At 47.7% G+C, this 19,072-nt stretch overlaps 1 protein-coding gene and 1 long non-coding RNA gene across 2 annotated transcripts in view; both read left to right on the top strand.

Annotated features, from left to right (window-relative positions):
• The window catches only part of LOC117184580 (uncharacterized), a 78,865-nt gene that overhangs the window by 38,733 nt on the left and 21,060 nt on the right, over positions 1-19,072 (top strand). The window lies entirely within an intron of this gene.
• Positions 17,202-18,350, top strand: LOC4812882 (uncharacterized histidine-rich protein DDB_G0274557). The gene is made up of 2 exons (XM_001353602.3): positions 17,202-17,311; positions 17,719-18,350. Exons 1-2 carry the CDS (start codon positions 17,306-17,308, stop codon positions 18,142-18,144), a joined length of 432 nt encoding a protein of 143 aa, XP_001353638.3. The 5' UTR covers positions 17,202-17,305; the 3' UTR covers positions 18,145-18,350.

The following is a 19,072-nucleotide window of genomic DNA, read 5'->3' as shown; positions in this document are numbered from 1 at the left end:
CTCTCCCTCTCCGTTTCTTTTGCCTTTTTAACAGCAAAGCGAAACAGGCAGCAGCGGCAACGGGCCACAAAATATACTTATAAAAATGTATAATAAATAAGAGCCACAGCCAAAAACATCAACGCAAAAACATTTTGTTTCTCAAAAATTCTTTCAACGAAAAAAAAAAAATAATGTATTTGAAAGAAGTCTGTAAGTGTGTGTGTGTGTGTGTGTGTGTGTTCGTTTTCGTCTCGCAGAAATCTTTCAATTAAAATTTGCATAATTGCGGCAGCGAATGTATGAATTATGCGACGATTATTTTCGGCCAAGCACAACCTCCCCCAACCCCCCCCCCCCCCCCTCTAGGAGTGTAGCTCATAAAATAAATTTTAAAAAAATATTGACAAAATTATTAGTTGCCGAGATTTTACAAGAAAATTTAAAGCAAAAATAAATGGGAAAAAATAAAGAAATGTCTTTATTATTTTACACGTCGCCGCCTATCAGTGGAGGCCTGCCACTCCTCCGTCTCGTTCCATGATATCCCTGATATTCGAGAGGGTAGGAAAAGAGAGAGAGGGAGAGAGAGAGGTATACTCTTATCTCTCCAATTAGCAGCCGAATGGCTCTGCTTATCTCATCTCAACTCTTCGATCTCTCGATCTCGAATCACCATCGACGAGAGCCATTAGGAAATATCATATTTTTATGCTCGCATCCCGTACGACGCTTTCTAAAGCTAATTTAGAAATAACTGTCACACAATTTGGTGGCTTCGTTGGGGGTTTATTTTGCAGCCCAGCACAGTCCTCCCTATAGAGGGGATCTCTTTTTTGGGGGGAGATTTATGATCCCTCTATAACTCGTAATTCTCGTAAACAGAAAAAGAGTCGCCCCGTCTCGGGTTACACAGACAAAAATGGTGGAGAAAATGTTGTTGGTACGAAATTATGATTTCTCGTTACTAATTTCCCTTGTTAATAAAAATATTTTTAGTGTCGCATATAAAAATTGGGGTTTTTGGCCTTAACCCAAGGGCAGCCACAGGTGGCATCCACCGTTTGGCCCACCAAAACGATCCAAATTTCGATTGAAAGTTGTACAAAGTCCTGAAGAGATTTAGGGATTTATTTCTCTCCTTTGAGAGCTTCAGCAGAGATCAAATGGTGTTAAGAGCTCTCTGCTCTGTTTGGCCTAGTCTTTAATGGGTTAATCTGTTGGACCCTGTGTCGCTGCTGTTGTTGTTGTTGTTGTTGTTGGCCCCAAACGGCGGCTGCTGTTGGTGGTCTCCACTTTTATGGCCGAATGCCAGTTGCTGGTTGGCTTAGACGACAGGCAGACCCAGGTTCCCCCCACAACAACAGCAACAACAGCAACAACAACAACACTTGACGACCGACCACACCCCGCCTTATGCTAATTGCGAGGGAGATGGCAATACAGGGCGGCGCGTGTGTGCCAAAGAGAGCGAGCGGGTGGGTGGTAGAGGGGGGAGGGCCTCGCCGCATAATCAGCAGCTCTTTTGGGGCAGGGCGGGGCCGGGGCAGGGCGGGGCAGGCATTTTTGTGCCGTTGATAAACTAATTTGTTTGATGTCTCGTCTGAATTGCATATATGGCCCATTGTCGGTTGTCGGTTGTCATTGTTATGTAGAGCAAACATTTCAGAGACGGACAGACCAAAAGAGTGTTGTGTTTCTGGCCAAAATGAGCCACTAAAATATTGTATGAAATTGACCAAAAATGACAGACAAATTGGCTTTTATCGTCCGCTCCGCCGTGGTGCTTTGTGTGGCTTTTACTCGTATTAGCAGTTTGTGAATAATTTAACCATCTAAAGTGGAGCTAATGGTGTTAGTTGTCGTGTTTCATGTGTCTATTTATTAGCACCAGCCTTTGTTTAGACGGTTTGCCTCTGGCTCTCTGGCTCTCTGTGTGTCTGTGTGTGCTGTCCATTCGAATGTCCGGCCAAATGGGTTCAATCAGCATCCATTTTCAGCCGCTCGCCGCTTGCCGGCTGACAAATTTCATATTTATGTTAATGTAATGTCTGGTGTATCAAAAATCAAACCAAAAAACCACTCATTGGTCTCCCTCTCCCTCTCTCTCCACAGGCTCCACCACTCTCCACAGTCTCCACCACTCTCTATGATTTCCGAAATTCATATATTCATTTGGCCTGCAATACGAATATATATACTATTTCATATATATTTATGATTACCTGCGGTGCAACATCATATCTATAAACTTGGACAAGTTATATATCCGCTGTCTGGGTCTATATATTGCACGAATGGTGTCCCGGGGAGATCGGAAATCGTAATGCAATCCACGTGGATGAATATATTTCGCCCCTCAAAGTTTTTCGACCTGAAAACAGTCTTTGGATATGGCATATAGATTTTTCAGTATAAATATACAACGAGCATGCCATCTATTGGGTGTAGAATCTCTCGATTTGTAGCACCAATATTTGCTTTCATTCCCAGAAGGCCAAGCATTAAAGAGTCCCTTTTGAGAGATATTTTCTTGACGGATTTCCGTCCTTAACAGGTTCCAAAAGTTGCCTTTTTGGGGGACCCAAATGTTGTACCATTTGCCCACCGATCGAGACTCAAGGGGCTTCAATTTTGTAAGGTTGAGTCTGTGGATTTTTCTTCATTCAATCATCAATCAAGGTGGCTCTTCATTTCCGTACCACCGTTCATTTGCGATGTTTAATGACCGTTTCTGAGCTTTTATGTTTCCGTTGCGCTCGATGTCGATGTCGATGGCATATCTTGTAGATATAGAGCCTTAAATATCTGTTGGACATGTGTTTCCCTCCGATTGGAGTTGCAGTTCATGTTTTTCCCTCGGATTGGAGCATTGGAGCTCATCAAATGTCATTAATGACAAAGTTTTTTATCACTTCCCAAATCCAAACCCAAATCCAAACCCAAATCCAAATCCAAAGCTAAACCCAAAAACCGGGTGCTCTCTTTTGGCATATTTTGCTGCTTGATTTCGATTGTGTCTCCCGATAAAAAGAGCGGCCGACACCGAAGCCCCCAATTAACGAATGAGTCTATGCTAATGAGGGTGGGAATCGCACCGCCGCCACACCCCTCCGATGAATCCACACCCCACTGCAGACCGAGGTGGGCCCAAGACATGGTTTAGGCCCTTTTTAACTGCACCCAAAATGTAGATGGCCTTTTTTTACTGCTCCATTTTTAATAAGTTTTCAATTTGATTATAGTTTCTGGCCAACTCCCCAGCGATTGAGCCATAAAACTGGAGCCAGCCCCATCGGTTGAACGGTTTAATTAACTGTATTTAAGCATATGTATTTTTGGGGACTTTGTGGGGCTTTGTGGGGCTGTGGGGATGGTGGAGGATGACGGCCCAGACAGGCCGACACTCAATTAAGTAGTCGCTGGTTTTATCTATCGATCAATACTAAAAATTTTCGACTTTTAATGGCATTTATCAAAATGGTAACTGTTGCAGCAACAGCAACAAAATATACTTAAAAAAATATATATCAATTTTTCTGTTTTTGTTTCTGTTTTTGTTTTTGTTTTATCCATCTCCCAGTCAAACAACAATTAATGTTTATTTGTGTGTGTTTTACGAGTTGTTTGGACAGGGGCGGACGGATGGACGGACGGACGGACGGACGGACGGATGAGTGTGGGAAATTCGGGCGCCGCCTTCGAGCACAAAGCCAGAGTTAATAAATATTCATCAGGAAAGGTTAATCAACATTGATTTCGAAAGGATATTAGGAGTCAGGCCCCCCTCCCCCCTGCACCATGCCCCTTCCCCCCGACCCCAGCCACCGATACGAGAGTGCGAGTGTATGTGAAGTGTCTGTCAGATGGTGTTGCAGGGGCAGGGGCAGGGGCAGAGCCGTACAAAAAGAGTTCCCACAATGAAGAAGCGCGCGACGATGGACGATGGACGACTGCTGCTGCTGCCTGGCACTTGTGATTTCTACGAATGTTACAACAACAACAACAACAGAAACAACAACAACAACAAAAACAGAAACAACAACAATCGCAGCAGAAGCAGCAGTGTGTGGACTATGGAATAAAAAGGCCAAAATGTGGCCACAATTTAAGAAAAGTTTGCGTGAAATATGATTTGTGGGTGTATTTCTTATAGAAAAATGTCTGCAGGATCTGGAAAATTATACTTTTCATAGAAATGTGGTCTTAAAAACAAAGAATTGGCAACCCAATAATTAAATAAAATAAAATAAAAGAAATATATTATAAATAAATGATCTTAACTAATTCTCTGCCGATACGAGGCAATATATCATCCAGAAGAACATACATATAAACGATATGGAATTTTTCTGGTTTTCATTTATGGACGTATTATAGACCTCCAAATGAGACCATCTGTAGATTGCCAGGGATTTTAATGATATAAGAGATCCATCCCATATACGATCCATAGTTTTATTAGTTTTCTTGTGGTATTTTTTACCCAGGATAGTGTTTTACATTCCTTTTGCATCCCATAGTACCCCCGCACTGGAGGCTTATATGTACTTCTTTCAGGCTTCTTCTTCTTGTTGTTGTTGTTGTGACATTGAGGGCGAATGCGTTTGGCGGGTAAACGATGTCTTGAAACGAACGAGCCGTCGAAATCAGGTAAAAACAAAAGGTTAACACACAAAAAGAACAAACAACGATTTCGCTTTTGGCCTGAAAGTCAGAGACACAGCAAGAGAGAGAGAGAGGGAGCGGGAGAGAGGAGGAGAGAGGGAGAGAGAACTACCGAAAAGCCGAAACACCATCATCCATGAGACATGGACACCAGAGGCGTAGGGCCCCGCACATCCCGCCGTGAAACTCCTCCAACTTTTGAGCCACAGCTCCACCTCCTCCACCTCCACCACCACCACCACCATCATCGAGTGGTGTGTGGCGTGGCATGGAGTGGTGGAGTGTGTGGCGTGGTGTGGTTTGGCCGCAGCCGCAGAGCATTTTGTAACTCATGTGCGACATTAAGTGCTTTGACGACTGAAAAACAAAAGGGAAAGACTCTGAACTGAAAAAAGACTGAAAAACTGACCCGTAAGTCATCATAAATGCAAGTTTTATGGCAACAATGAAATGATGATGACGACGGCGACGACGACGACGATGGAGGCCTAGAGCTTAGGCGGAGGTCGTTGTAGAGGAGGGTAGAGGGTAGAGGGGGCTGGGGGATGGGGGAGGAATCGTACCTACCGCGGACAACGCAACTTCTACGAAATTCACATCAAGAGCGGAGCGGAGCAGAGCAGAGCGGAGCTGTGATTCCACCAACATCCATTTCCAGAGTTTGATTCCCTTTTTTTTTTTCTTCTTTTTTTGTTGTTTTTGTTTTGTTCTTTCCATAGAGCTCCTCCGCATTTTGTAGATGTATCTATTCGCAGGAAATGTGCTACAAAATGATACAAATTCTCTTTAGATTTTTTTTTTCCAACGCCAACGCATGAGAGAGAGAGACAGAGCGTGAGAGCAGCCGCAGCATCAGCGATGGATGGAAGGAAGGATTTTAGTTTGTATTTGATTATGCGATTGATTACTTTGCTGTCAATCAGCCAGAGGGAGAGAGAGAGACAGCGAGAGGGTGCAGCGTTTAGGCCGATTTGCCATATTAAGGCGCCTTCGTTTTTCCTGATTTTTGATCGCTTGTTAAGCAATTATTGGCACTGGCAGAACGAGGAGCAAGATTGAAGATAGAAGATCTCTCTATATCGTTTCATTCCTTTCTGAAAGATGATTCTCTTTGGTGTCTTGTTAGTGTCGTCTCCCCATGACTGCTGCCGCTCGCAGATGACTCGCAATGATGATGAATTGTGTGAATTTAGCACATTAGTTGGACACAGGGCGAGAGTCGCCAGAGAGCAGCGAAGAGCAGAGCAGATCAGAGCAGGTTCCCTAGGTTCCTGTCTCTGTGGCTCGTTTGTGTGGCATGCCACGGCCGTGGCATGGCACAGCAAAAGGTGGGCAGCAACTAGATCGATCGTCTGGAGTCCTGCATTTCATTGTGGAGTTGTAATTGCAATTGATCTTTGATAATAATGCTGGGGCCTGGGCCGGCCTGGGGCTCAGTCGGTCGCCTCCTCCTTCTGGTCAGTGGCTTCTGGCTTCTGGCTGCTGGCTGCCGGTCGTTTGTTCATTTCAATTGTTGCACTTGACATTGGGACAAGCAGCAGGCATGTACCATAAACGTGCCTCAATGTGGCAGCCAGTGCCAGCCGCCAGCCGCCAACCTCCTCATTTTCCATTGATCCATTGATCATTGATCATCCTTTTGAGACTTGCAGTGCAGTCCAGTCCAGTCCAGTCCAGTCCAGTCCCGTCCCGTCCAGTCCAGTCAGTGGGCGTCGTTTCTCTTTCTGTGAGGCTGCTCCTTTGCAGCGATGGTGCCTCCGTTTAATTGATATACAGACTGGGATATACAGTCCCTGGGATCGGTGCAGTCTCGACTACCTTCTCTTCTATGCTTCCTTCGAGCAAAATTCACACAAGAGTTCATTAGAGTTGACGCTTGCCTTAAAACTGACACACGTTACATTTCCAGCCTTCAATCGCGGAGTCGCGGACTGCCGCAGTCGGCGGAGTCGTGGAATTGGGTCCCTAGTGCAATTTAGTGGCCGGCTAATAAGCAGCCGAGATGTCGCTTCGATTCAACTCAAGTCTTGCGGGCTCCCATTCGACATTTAAAAGTCGGTGGCTGCCTCAATCTGCTGCCTGCCTCTAATCATTCAAAATTCAACACAGGCAACCCGACTCTGCCACAGCCGCGACTGAAGTCGTCTCTCTGCCTCTCAGAGACTACACCGAGTCCGTCTCCGTCGCCGTCTCCGTCTCCAACTCCAACTCCGATTCCGTTCAATTTCAAAGCCTCAAATTGTCATCATTAGGAAAAAGGCAATCGGTTGCCGCTACTCTATTGGCGGGTACTGCACACTGCACACTGCCTCTCTCTCTCTTTCTGCCTAAATTTGATTTCTTCCTGCTCCTTTGTGCAACAGCAGCGCCATTTCCAGTGGCTCAGTGCTCTTTTGTGTGCCCCATCAAACGCCGGGCGACAGTTTGTCAGATTATTATCAGATTGCACTGGCTCACTTTTGACTTTTTGATGCCGGCATTAAAACGAGAAGAAAACGAACGAGCCACAATCTAGGAGGAGTAGCCATGGACAGCGGCTTGCTGCCTGCCACCACTGAAAAGGGATCCAAGGAGTGACCCAATTCCACACGGAATGAAGAGACGCCCATGCCCACGCCATTCCATTCCATTCCATTCCCGTGCGCCACAATGTCGCCCGTTGGCCAGGTTGCCCGGGCCCTGGCCCGTACCCGGGCCCGACTGTCGTCGAAGCGATTGTTCGGGTTTTGCTCCCGCGCATGCGCCTTGCGGAGGAGCGGCTCTCTTCAAACGAAATCACATCGAATGTCGTCGCATGCGCGTGATCAACGTTGTTGATCTCTGCCTGTACTTCTACCTGTAGCTCCCCCTCTCTAGCCCCTCCATTCTCCTCCCTCCCTCCTCCCTCTGTTGTGTGGCATGATGTCGTTTTTGGGTGCAACTCCAATCGAAGTCCCATTCTCAGGTCCCGCTTTGGTTTTAGGGCCATTTTTATGGGATCTCTTTGTTGACTCTTGTGTCAAATACCCTATCGATGATCCATCCATTGGGTGGGTGAGCCACCGATCCACCTACCCCTCCCCTTGCATCTGTTGATCAATAGATGAGTGTTTGCTGAATTTTCGGGGGGAAAGCGAAAGCCTATTCAAACGCACACACAAGCTGTAGACCAGTGGAACTTCGTATTCAAACACTGAAAGGAATTCCTTAGTTTCCACCACTTTCTGGAGAAGCAACCTATTGGAACTGGAAAACCTCACATGCTAGAGCTATGATTCTTTGGACTGGCTATTCTCTGCAGTTTATAGTCACTATACAGAGACGAATTCGTTTATTCCAAACACTTTTTGGAAAAACAACCTATCGGAACTAAGAAATTACACCAGGAATGATCTTTCTACTTTGTAAAATGTCTATACAGAGCACTTTTGTACTAATATCTGGGAAGTAATAGATCACCTACCCATACGAACTCTGGAACTGTGGTATTTCGTCTTTTCACACCTTTTAAATACGGTACCGAGAGGAGTACCCTCATTTGAAGCACTTTCTGTAGGAGTATTCTATCGAAACTGAGAAATTACCCAAGCAAAAACCATGAAACTTGGTAATCGCAATTCCTAGGTCATGTATTTGTTATAGAAATCAATTCAACGGGCAAATATGGGAAGTAAAGGATCTCCGATTCACCTTGAACCCACTTTGGAACCCTTGGAGAGAGTGTTTGTCATTCGAAGAGCTTCCCAAATGGAATTCCAATTTCGGTTGTGTTCTGTTTTTTTTTTCTCTCGACATTTACGAGCTTTTTTCAAGTGAATTTCAGCGCCTGATGCGATGAGACAATGGTCGAGTCGATTTTTCGGTTTCTGTTTCTGCTTTATGTGGGTGGCTTCTGTCTTCTGTCTTCTGGTTTCTGGCTCTCTGGCAGCGTCGGCATCTCTTTCGTATGTATGTTTTTCAGTTAACTGGAAGTCTTGACCCTTCCTTTCCATTCCCTATCTTTCCCTACCCTACCTCCACTCCCTTCCTCCCTTTGAGGAGCATGAGAATCGTTAAATTAAATCGCAGTCGTTTATGAGGCTGGTTTTCCTTTTGGGCGCCTTCTTTCGACCTCTTTTGGGCCTCAAATTTGTCAACGTTATAGTTAGTATATATCTTGTTGTTGTTGTTGTTGCTGCCGCCACACTGCCCGTTGCCCGTTGCCCTTGCCCCTGCCACTGCCTGTTGCTGCTGCTGCTGCCTCTGTTTGCTGCCTCATAAAATACTTATGTTTTAAGAATTTTACGACGCCGCCAGCGTCTTGTGTGTTTTTCTTGTACGAGTACTTTACCTTTTTTCTTACTTTTTCCTTTTCTTTTTTCTTATTTTTTTTTTTTGTGGTTTTTTAGTGAAACTGAAAATCTGACGACATTGCCACCGGTTTTTTCTTTTTTTTTTTGTGTCGCAGAAAGAGAGGGAGAGAGATTTTTATGCCTACTTGCCACCGATCATCGGCGGGTCGGCTTCCGCTCTTGATTTTCCCTTTTTTTTTTCGGAGTTTTTAATTAAAATTTCATATGAAATGCCTTCGCTTCGCACTTAGCACTTGTCTAAAAGCGAACGAAGACTTTCCAAAGGCCGCTCCTTGCTGGCACACTACTCCCTCGTACGCCCTGATGATCGGCGATCGTTGATCGGTGGTCGGTGGTCGGAGTACTCCTTCCTTCCTCACGTTTCCCTTGGCGGAACAATGGCGGTGGCAAGGCTTTGATCTTCGGTAGCCGGGCCAACGCCACCGCGCCACCACCAACAAGAGGCAGTGGCAGAACGAGAGAGCCAGAGCCAGAGCCAGAGTCGGAGTCAGAGCCAGAGTCAGAGCCAGAGCCACCATCCAGACCAAAAATCCACAAAAGGTTTATTATTTATTGTTGGCCAAAGAAGAGCGAAGAGCCAGAAGGGGGTAGCGGGGGTAGCGGGGCAGAGAGGCGGAAGGTAGAAAAGAAGGAGGGATCGACAAGTGCAGCCCCAGTGATGCTGCATGCAGCTGCAAGTTGCACCACGAGCCACGGCAGAGCCATGGAGTCATGGACATGGATTCGTGGCCGTGGCTACTGGAAACTGAGCCCAAAAGAAGGAGCGAAATCTCGGCGTGCACTCGATCGTAACTGCAACAAACACACAGGTGGTAGAGTGGCGCAGTGGCAGGGGTGTGTGGCAGAAGAAGAGCAGGAGGAGGGGCGTGTGGCAGTGTGGCAGCGAGGGGAAGGCATCGGACAAAACGTTTTACAAAACGTTCGACGTTCAAATAAATGCACTCAAAAATGCCAAAATGCCCGCAAACAAAATAAATAAAAATGTTATTGATATTTAGCGAGTGGCTGTGGCTGTGGCTGTTGCAAGAGTCTCCCCTTTGAGGCAGCAGCAGCGCGTGCTGCATCCTGCATCCACGACACTTGCGGCCAGTTGTGGCAACTCTTTTTTTTCTTTCCTTTTTTTCTTTCTTTTTTTATGGCGCCCGATCCCAGGGACTTTTACCCGCTTCTCCAGAGCTTCCAAAGCCGCCTTTTGTCCATTGATTTTCTAGATAAACACGACTCCGAAACATACTTAGCTTTTGTGTTTTGTGCGGAATTCAGGTAGTAATTCCCATTTTAATGCTGCCTCTTGCCTCCTGCCTACTGCCTTCTGCCACTTGCAACTGCTCTTGCCGCTGCCTCTGCCTCTGTTTCCCATCTCTAATCAATTCCTAGGTCGCCCCGAGGCTCCCAGTAGGGTAGGCAGTAGAATCCAAGAGAGTGCTTTATGTGATTTATGTGCGGTATTTAGTGGCGATTTTGTAGCAATTATAGCTTCATTAAACTCACAAAAGGAGAAAGTCCAGGCCTCCCCAATCGGGGAGTGTAGCATTTATGTATGTATGTAGATTCCTTGGGATTCGCTGGAGTTTAAGTCACTAATTAAGTCATTCGCCTTTATAGGCGAAAATTAGGCAGCTTTCCACACGCACACGCCTCACGCACGGGCTGACTGCGACTGTGTGCGTGGTAATTGCATGGGAGCTTTCAAAGCTCACGCATACTCATGCAGGAGGCGCGCCATATTGAGAGGCAGCCAGCCAGTCAGCCACTATCTTGTCATCTATAGAATTTCCAAGGAACTCTCTGTTCCGATGGCTGTGGCTGTGGCTCCGGCTGTGGATGTGGCTGCTGTCTACCTCTTGAAATGCACAACATGCGCCAGTCAACAAATTTGCAGCAACATCAACGCCATCTACGGTGGGTGTTGCCGCCTCATAAACATCTATCATCGCACAAAAGAGCATCACGATCTCCACACAGACACAAAGAGAGATGAGGAGAGGGCAGGGAGAGGGGGAGCCTTCAGAGATGCGACTTAAGAGAGAGATGAGGAGGTGGAGGGTGGCGGGAGGAGCGAGGAGAGGGCCGCTTTAACTGTCAACGACGATTAAATAAACATTTGCATAAATTAGCCAACGATTCCCCTCCCCCTCCACCGTCCCCCGTCCCTCGTGTATTCTTCTACGATCTCCCGACCCGACCCGAACCGAACCGATCCGATCCGAGGTGAAAATTAAAGAGCACCAAAGAAAAGAAATCAACAAAAAAAATCAAAACCAAATGGAATGGAATGATGGAATGGGGGGAATGGGCCAGGGAATGGCTTGGGCCTCAAATCAAATCAAATGAAATGAAATGAAATGCCGTAAGAAATGCTTCTCTCCCTTCAACTCTTCGTTTTTTTTTGTGCTTTTTGGTGTTTTTGGTGCTTTTGTTCTTTTGTTGTTGCTTCTTTTGTTATTGTTATTGTTATTGTGAGCTGAGCTGAGCCTCGGCAGCAGCCGCCAGCAGCGGCTGTCACATAATTCCGCTATAAATTCTTATTCACTTTTGTGGATTCGGACTAGCTGTTGATTTCAACACCTAAGATAAGCGAAGGGCCAGCGGCCAGCGGACAGCGGATAGCTGTGGGAGGAGGAGAACGGGTCCCCCTCGGACATCACCCCCGCGTCGATCGCGTCGTGCGGCTCCTCCTACGCCTGCGCCCTCGCCTTCGCATATAAACTGCTTGTAATACGCGGCTATTAATTTAAAATTACAGTTTTACAAGAGCCCAAGGCACTGAAACGAGCCAACGGACAGGGGGGAGGGGGGAGAGTGGGGCAAAAACACACAAAAAACTTAGGGAAGGGAAGCAAAAGTCGTTGAGATGAGACGAAGACCAAATGCTCTACGGCAGAGAAGTCGGAGGAGGTCTTTGGGTAGTGGGGAGCCACAGGAAGAGACAGAGGGTGGGGAAACACTGGAACAGTCGTTGAACAACACTTCCATGGATGGAAGCATCAGGGATGCTTTCGATTGATCGAAAGGTATTCCTGGAAGAATCTTTAAAAACTGATTACTCTTGGGAAAAATTATTTAATTTATGATTTATTGTACAAAATCAATGGATTCATCATATATTAAAGTGAAAGTTGCTGTGAAAATTGGTTCCTTCAGTGATCTTTAGGGAACTTAATCTTCCGATTCTGTTTAAACCTCTAAAACTCAATGAAAACTGATCTATAAATGAATGTTCCAAGTGCCACACCATTTCCGTACGGCTGCACACGCCTCGACCATTTCAGGCTACCCTTCAAAGGAAAGGGTATAAATAAAGAGAATTAATGGCTTACGCACAGATTTACAAGGCCCCGGGAATCGATATGCATAAATGCATGGAACGGACTGGAGGAGAATGGACTCTGGAATGGTGCGGGCAAGGGGCAAGCGGAAGGGGCAGGCGGCAGGCGGCAGGGGCAGGCGGTAGAGCAGCATAAAAGAGCCACAGCCTCCGACGATCTCTCGGCCACTTAGATGTTTTGGCCGTGATAAGGCGGCCGGCGGCGGCGGTGGCGGCGGCACTGCCCCTTGGAGTGGAGGAAGAGTATCTCTGTGGAACAAAACACAGCAAAACATACGCTTAAAAATGCATTTACAGTTAAACTCAATCAATTTTCCAATCGATTTTCATTCACAGAGCGACGACAACGCCGCTCCGCTCCGTGCCGCTCCGAGCCGCTCCGATGTCAACGTTTGGGCCCAAAATTTATGGGCGGACATTAAAACGGGTATAAAGATTGTCGCTCGCCTTATCGATGGACACACACATTAGGAGAGTCCTTGGGCTTCCACACGTCCATTAGGAGAGTCTTTAGTAGGAGGCTCTTCCTGTGTGTCGCCTGTGTGGCATGCAGCATCTACCTGTTGTTGTGCGTGCGTGGGAATAGGCCTAAACGGCAGCAGCAGCGGCAACAGCGGCAACAGCGGCAGCAGCAGGTGTGTGCCTCCGTTTTCGAGCATTTCGAGCGACAATTAAACGGGGCATCGTATCGGGATCTATCAATGCGGATGCCACAAAGCAGGCAGCATTCAGCAGGCAGCATCGATAACCTCTTGAGTCAATTGGCCAATTGGCTGCTGAATTGGCTGCCAATTGCCTCCCGATCTGCCGATCCCGACCTTCTCTCTGTCTCTCGCTCTCTGTTGCAAGAATCCCAAAGTGTAATTTGAAGTTGGTTTTGAGCCACGCACTTGCCTCAAACGGCGGCTGCTTCAGAGGATCTGGCAAAGGCATTTCAATTGGCCTTTCGTTCTATGAAATTAGCACCTGTCTCCACGTCCGTGCGACTGTGTGCCCCAATCCATGCTGAAAATTCCGCAAAATCATTTATGCTACGAGGATTGAGAGAAAGAGAATTCGTTGCACTACGAAAAGCGTTCGCTAATAGAGCAATAGCTTCGATGATCCACAGCATTCAAAGAGCGAGAGAGAGAGAGAGAGGGAGAGATACCCTGCCCCCTGCCCCCTGCCCCCACTCCACTGATATGCTGCTGCTGCATTGTTCGCATGTAATAACTCCTTCAATCGATCGGTAGATCAATTGCCGCCGCCTATCAACGCCGCCACCACCGCTGCTGCGGCTGCTGCTGCTGCTGCTGCTGCTGCTGCTGTGGCATGAAAATTGCATGCTTTCTATTTCAGATGAAAATCCACGGCTGCCTGGACAATGGATCCGCGCGGAGAACCAGAGAACCGATCTCCAGTCCATTGTTCTCCTGACGAACTTTCGCAAATGTTGCAGGCAGCATCAGCAGCGCCTTTGTTGCAATATTATTAACAGCAACACAGCCACACGGCCACATAGCCACACAGCAGTCCGCTTTTGAGCTCTCAATCTCAAGCGAGCATTACAATTTTCACAATCTTGCAGCAGCGATTGGACATGCAAGTTGCATAAGCCAGGGGCATGCCACTGCCGCTGCTGCTGCCTCTGCCTCTGCCTCTGCCACACTCGTATGAGAAGATTTGAATCAAAGCTGGAGCCTGGGCTCCAGCCTCTGTGCTAAAGTTCGAATCTCTCGCTCGAGATTCGAGTCTGATCTTTGCCGCCATTCAAGGTGTCTATGCCTCTGAATCGGAGTCTCACTTCTGCCTCTGCCTCTGCCTCGGCCTATGTGTTGCAGGTGGGGATCGCTACTCTCTGCTTTTGTGGGGGGGCAGGCATTAAGACAATTTATAGCCGCTAATGTGCCAACCGATCGCTGGCGGAGCAGCAGACTCTTCGGGGCAGCCAGCTTCCGTTCCGTATCATTTGTCTATTTAGTTGCGGCATTGCCTTGCGCTTTTCCGATTAACTTTTTGTTGAACTTCATTACCGAATGCAATGCGCAAAAATGCAATAAACAAAAGACAGACACAGACGCAGAGAGAGAGAGAGATGGGGAGAGAGACAAAGAGGGAGGGAAGATTCGTTGGGGGCAGCAGCAGAACGGAGGCTCGTATGGGAAGATCGGCCTTCGTAATGATTAAAAATCGTGCTCTGTAACCAATCGAAAACAATATTCGCTTACAAATTGCCACAGCACTGAGTGCCACACAGTGCCACACAGTGCCACGGATAGACGAGGGGGAGAAACACCTGCATCTGCAAATGGGGCAGCATTGGCTACTGCTACCGCTGCCACTGCCACTGCCACTGCCACTGCCACTGCCGCTGCCACTGCCGCCTCTTGATGAAGTTTCCCACCGGCTGCTGGAAGGGTAATCAAGGTAGCAGCCAGCCACAAAATGGGGCACACACAAGGGGCTAGCATTATATTGTATTCTATCCGATGATTGCGATATTAATTCTGCAAATGTGGAAGGGCTTCCCCATCGATGGGAAGTTAATCAGCGTAATCTTCGGATTACTTTTCCTATATCATATTTTCAATATTTTTCATTAACTTCTGTGCCACTGAAGGAACCTCCCGGGAGGAGAGGGAGGTGGGAGAGGTGCGGTCTCTGAAAGTTGCAGAAGATCTTTCGAGGAGAAGGCTTCTCTGTGAAAGATCTCTGGAAAGTCAAGGAATCCCTGGAAGCAAAGAATGATCTCCAGGCATCTCCTTTCTCTTGAACCGCCGGGGACTTGCCACTAATTCCTGATCTTTATTTCCAGGTGGCTTACAGCAATCCTTCTGCGAGGACACCTTTGAGCCCCGCATTTTGGGTAAGTATTCCCTCAGATCATTGGAGTCTCCTTGGTATAACCCAAGAGCCCAAATCTCTCTACATATATAGCCTTTATATTCATCAAAAGTTGCTCTCCACCGAATCTTTCGTTCGTCAACATTTTCGCCATGATTTTCCCCCGATTTTCCTGCACTTTTTCCCCCCCTTTTCGTCTGCTTTTGATTGCCATTTCCCCCCGGCCGGGGCACCGGTGTTCGTTCCAATTGTCGGATGTACTATAATTCTCAAAAAATGTTTTCGCTATTACCATATTTTAGCAAATAAATATATGTATCTGTGGCATGTGTATCTGTATCTGTGGCATTCATACATACATACGTATGTATGTATGTGTATCTGCATCTCCGTTTTAGTGTCGCATTGCCATTAATTTCGCTTACAATATTAATTACCATCAAATTTCTCATGCCCCGTCATGATTTGTGGCAAGCGCGGCGTCGAAAATGTGTGGCACAAAATTGTGATTTTTGTGGGCCGCTAAAGCCCCGCCCCTCCCCCCTCTGTCGCCCGTGCCACTAGACTATGTATTTGCAACCCACTCTTTCCACTCTCATTCTCTCTCTCATCCTTGGGACAGGCGTTGCTCTGTTGACATGTTGCAGTTGTTGTTGCCACTGCCACCGCTGGCATTAAATTAGTTGTTGGCAGAGACTGTGGCATGCTCGCCCCCCTCCCCTCCACTGCCCTCCCCTCCCCCAGCACTGCTGCTCCATCAACCGCCTAACGATGCACTCAATTACAGAGACCAAAGCGGTGACATCGAATAAATTATAGCCTCACTCGCGAGAGCCTCTGGCTTTTGTTTGCACGCCCCCCACTCCGCCCCCCCCCCCCGCTCTCTTTCGCCCGCGGGAAAGATCTATATAGCCAGATATTGGGGTACACTCTGGGGTACTCGTAAATGTTGATTCCATTAAGAATTTGGTCAGTTTTTGGCGACAAATTGCGATCGCAATAGCCACACAGCAGACCCCCCCAGACCCCCAGACCCCCAGACCTGTCTTCGTGTGTGTGTGTGTGTGTGTGGCACGTAGCACGTGTGTGGGTTCCAGTGGCCACTTGCATACGGCATGCCTCATTAGCCATTGGCTTCGACCGAAAAATGATTATGCAATTAGCCAAAAGGCAGGCAAAGGCCTGACCCACATCCAAAGACACAGCGGCTCTTATCATTCGGCTTCTTGTGGCTTGTGGCTTGTAGCTTGTAGCTTGTAGCTTGTGGAACGTGTGTGCCTTGGCCAGTGGCAGGAAGTGGCCACGGCGCATGGGGAAATCTCTGGGGAATGTTGCAACCTCGCAATGAGGTGAATATTTCCACTGGGCGGGGAGACATGTTTGAGGGTCTCATTTGATTCAATTAGCATTCAATTATGGTCGTGTGATTCTACACCGTGATTATTGCTGATTTATCAGAGATGATAACCATTATGCGATGCCAATTCCTCGTATTTTTTAACACCTTCACCCACACCTCAAATAATCGAAGAATCAAAGAATCAAAACTGTTTTTTTTCACACCTTTTGGGCCCGGTCCGCAGTAGTCGGATTATTTCGTGGCTAACGACTCGGCCGAATATTGGCTAACGCTTTCACTTGTCTTTTGTGATTGCCCAAATTCGGTTGCCAAAAAAAACCAAGAGGGAGGAGTGGGGGGAGGAGTGGGGGGAGGAGTGGGTGTGGGTGTGAGTTCATTACCAATTGCATGACAGTGCGGGCCGTAAAATTATGACACTCTTGGGGCAGCGCCTATTTTGAGTTTGTTGACTGCTGCCCAAAACAAAAACAAAAACAAAAGCAAACCCTTACATAATGAGGTGGAAAGGGGCGGAGGGGGGGGGGCTGTGACTGAAGGAAGAAGACCATGCCGACGCCTATGATTGGGGCAATGATTGCCATTCGAATCACGTTCTACCATTGAGGGACTGGGTCAATAATTTCGTGTTTTCCGATGGGGAATCGGTTTGCGTTTGCGTTTGAATTTGAATTAAGTTTTTGTGGGATGGACGGCAGACCTATAAAACGTTTGTGGGTGCCTTGATTGAAGCACAGTCAATCGGCAGCAGCTTCAGAGGCGACAACACTTTTGGATATACAAACCCTTCTTCAATCAAGCCAGGAATCTCTCGAAATGAAGGTAAAGCCTAGCAGACTTTGGAGATCTTTCATTTCCCGATTGATTTCGATCTGTGATCCTCAATCTCCGGATTACTCAATCTCTGATCAGTGATTTTCAATGCCTAATCTTTGATAGTTCAATTCGATCTTTCCTTTCTGATCTTTGATCTTTCGATCCCTGACATTTGCTCTAAAGGGGACTTGGGATTTGCCATACTCGATCTCTGGTCTTTGGTATCTGATCCCTGAGCTTCGATCTTTGATAACCGATCTTCGATCCTTAATCTGTGATCTATAAGCGCTGACTATCGATCTATGATTCTGGATTTCTTATATCCGCTCGCCGATCCCTGATCCCCAATCTCCGCTCTCTCTTTGTTTGCGGTTTTCTAACATTTCGATCTTCAATCCCCTTTTTTCCGTCAGTTCTTCATGTGCATTTTGGTAGCCGCCACTGTGGCCGTGGCACAGGCCGGTATCCTGCCCCACTTGGATCATCATTTGGAGCACCATTTGGAGCACGAGCTGCCGCACTTTACGGACGCCGAGGTGCACCATTCGGAGGGCATCCATTTGGGGCACAGTGCGGCCATCATACACCACGATGACCATCACCTGGACGCCGTGCCACATCACTATAGCAGCAGCCACTACGAGGCAGTGCCGCACTACAGCAGCCACCACTACGAGCATCTGCATGCCGCGCCGGTGGTGCACCATCACAGTCACGCCGCTTTGGTGCACTACAAGCCCCATTTGGATGTCCACAGCCATGCGAGTCTGTTGTCCTTTGCGAAGCATCAACTCCATGGAAAATATGGAAAGCTAAGGATCACAGAGACGCACTATTGAGAGAGAGAGAAGAGCGAGAGAGAGATTCCACCTGCCACTGCCGCTGCCCCCTCTCCAGGGGCATCATCATTCAGAAGAGCCTTCAACATCCAGCAGACAATTTATCATCCGCTCATTCGCTCATTCGCGTGGAGTTGCAGCCCCACGAAAGTAATTTACTTGCAATTTAAAGATAAACAGGCGCGATAATGTCTACAAAGCATAAACGTGAGTTGACGCCTACAATCTGTGGATGGGGGAGGGGCCCGTTGCAAGGGGGACAGCCGCAGCAGCAGCGGCAGCCATGACCATACATCATCGCGATATCGCGGGCCACAGCAGAGCCGCAGAAAAGAGAGTGAAGGTGTTGCCTGTTGGCTGTGTGCCTCACGCCATTCCCATGGCACATGCACCGCAGCACCAGAACGACGGACAGACGGACAGACGGACGGACGAGTACTCTCTGCTGCCACAAGTAGGGGAATGAAGAACAATTGCAACTGCTGTGGCACGATGCAGCAGTTTCGAGTTGCAGTTGCCACAAAACGCAGTCGACCCTGACAAACGCTGAGGGCGTCGTGCAGCACACAGCACCAGGCCCAGCCCCAGCCCCAGCCCCTGCCACAGCACTCATGTTGCATAGACGAGAGGCCAAAGCGCATGCGCAACACGTGGCAGCGGCAAGCGCTTCTGCTTCGGCTTCGGCTTCTGCTTCTGCCAATTTTCCAGTCGTGCGGCGCTGCCGCAACGCGTGCCGCGCTCATTTTCATTTTCATTGCTGAGGGAAAAGCAGAGGGGGAATACCAGAGGGGAGGGGAAATTAGCCAAAGGATTGGAGGATCGCTTTGGCCAAATATTTCAGCGAAGCGAGTTCGGTGGCTCTTTTTGTGTGGCTGCGGCAAAGTCGTGCCACACGAGAGCCAACACAAAACTAAACCAAATGCGGCAC

This window comes from Drosophila pseudoobscura, chromosome X (assembly GCF_009870125.1).
Source record: "Drosophila pseudoobscura strain MV-25-SWS-2005 chromosome X, UCI_Dpse_MV25, whole genome shotgun sequence".
NCBI lineage: Eukaryota > Metazoa > Arthropoda > Insecta > Diptera > Drosophilidae > Drosophila > Drosophila pseudoobscura.
The sequence above is the reverse complement of the archived record's forward strand: the minus strand, read 5'-3'. Positions and strand labels throughout refer to the sequence as shown.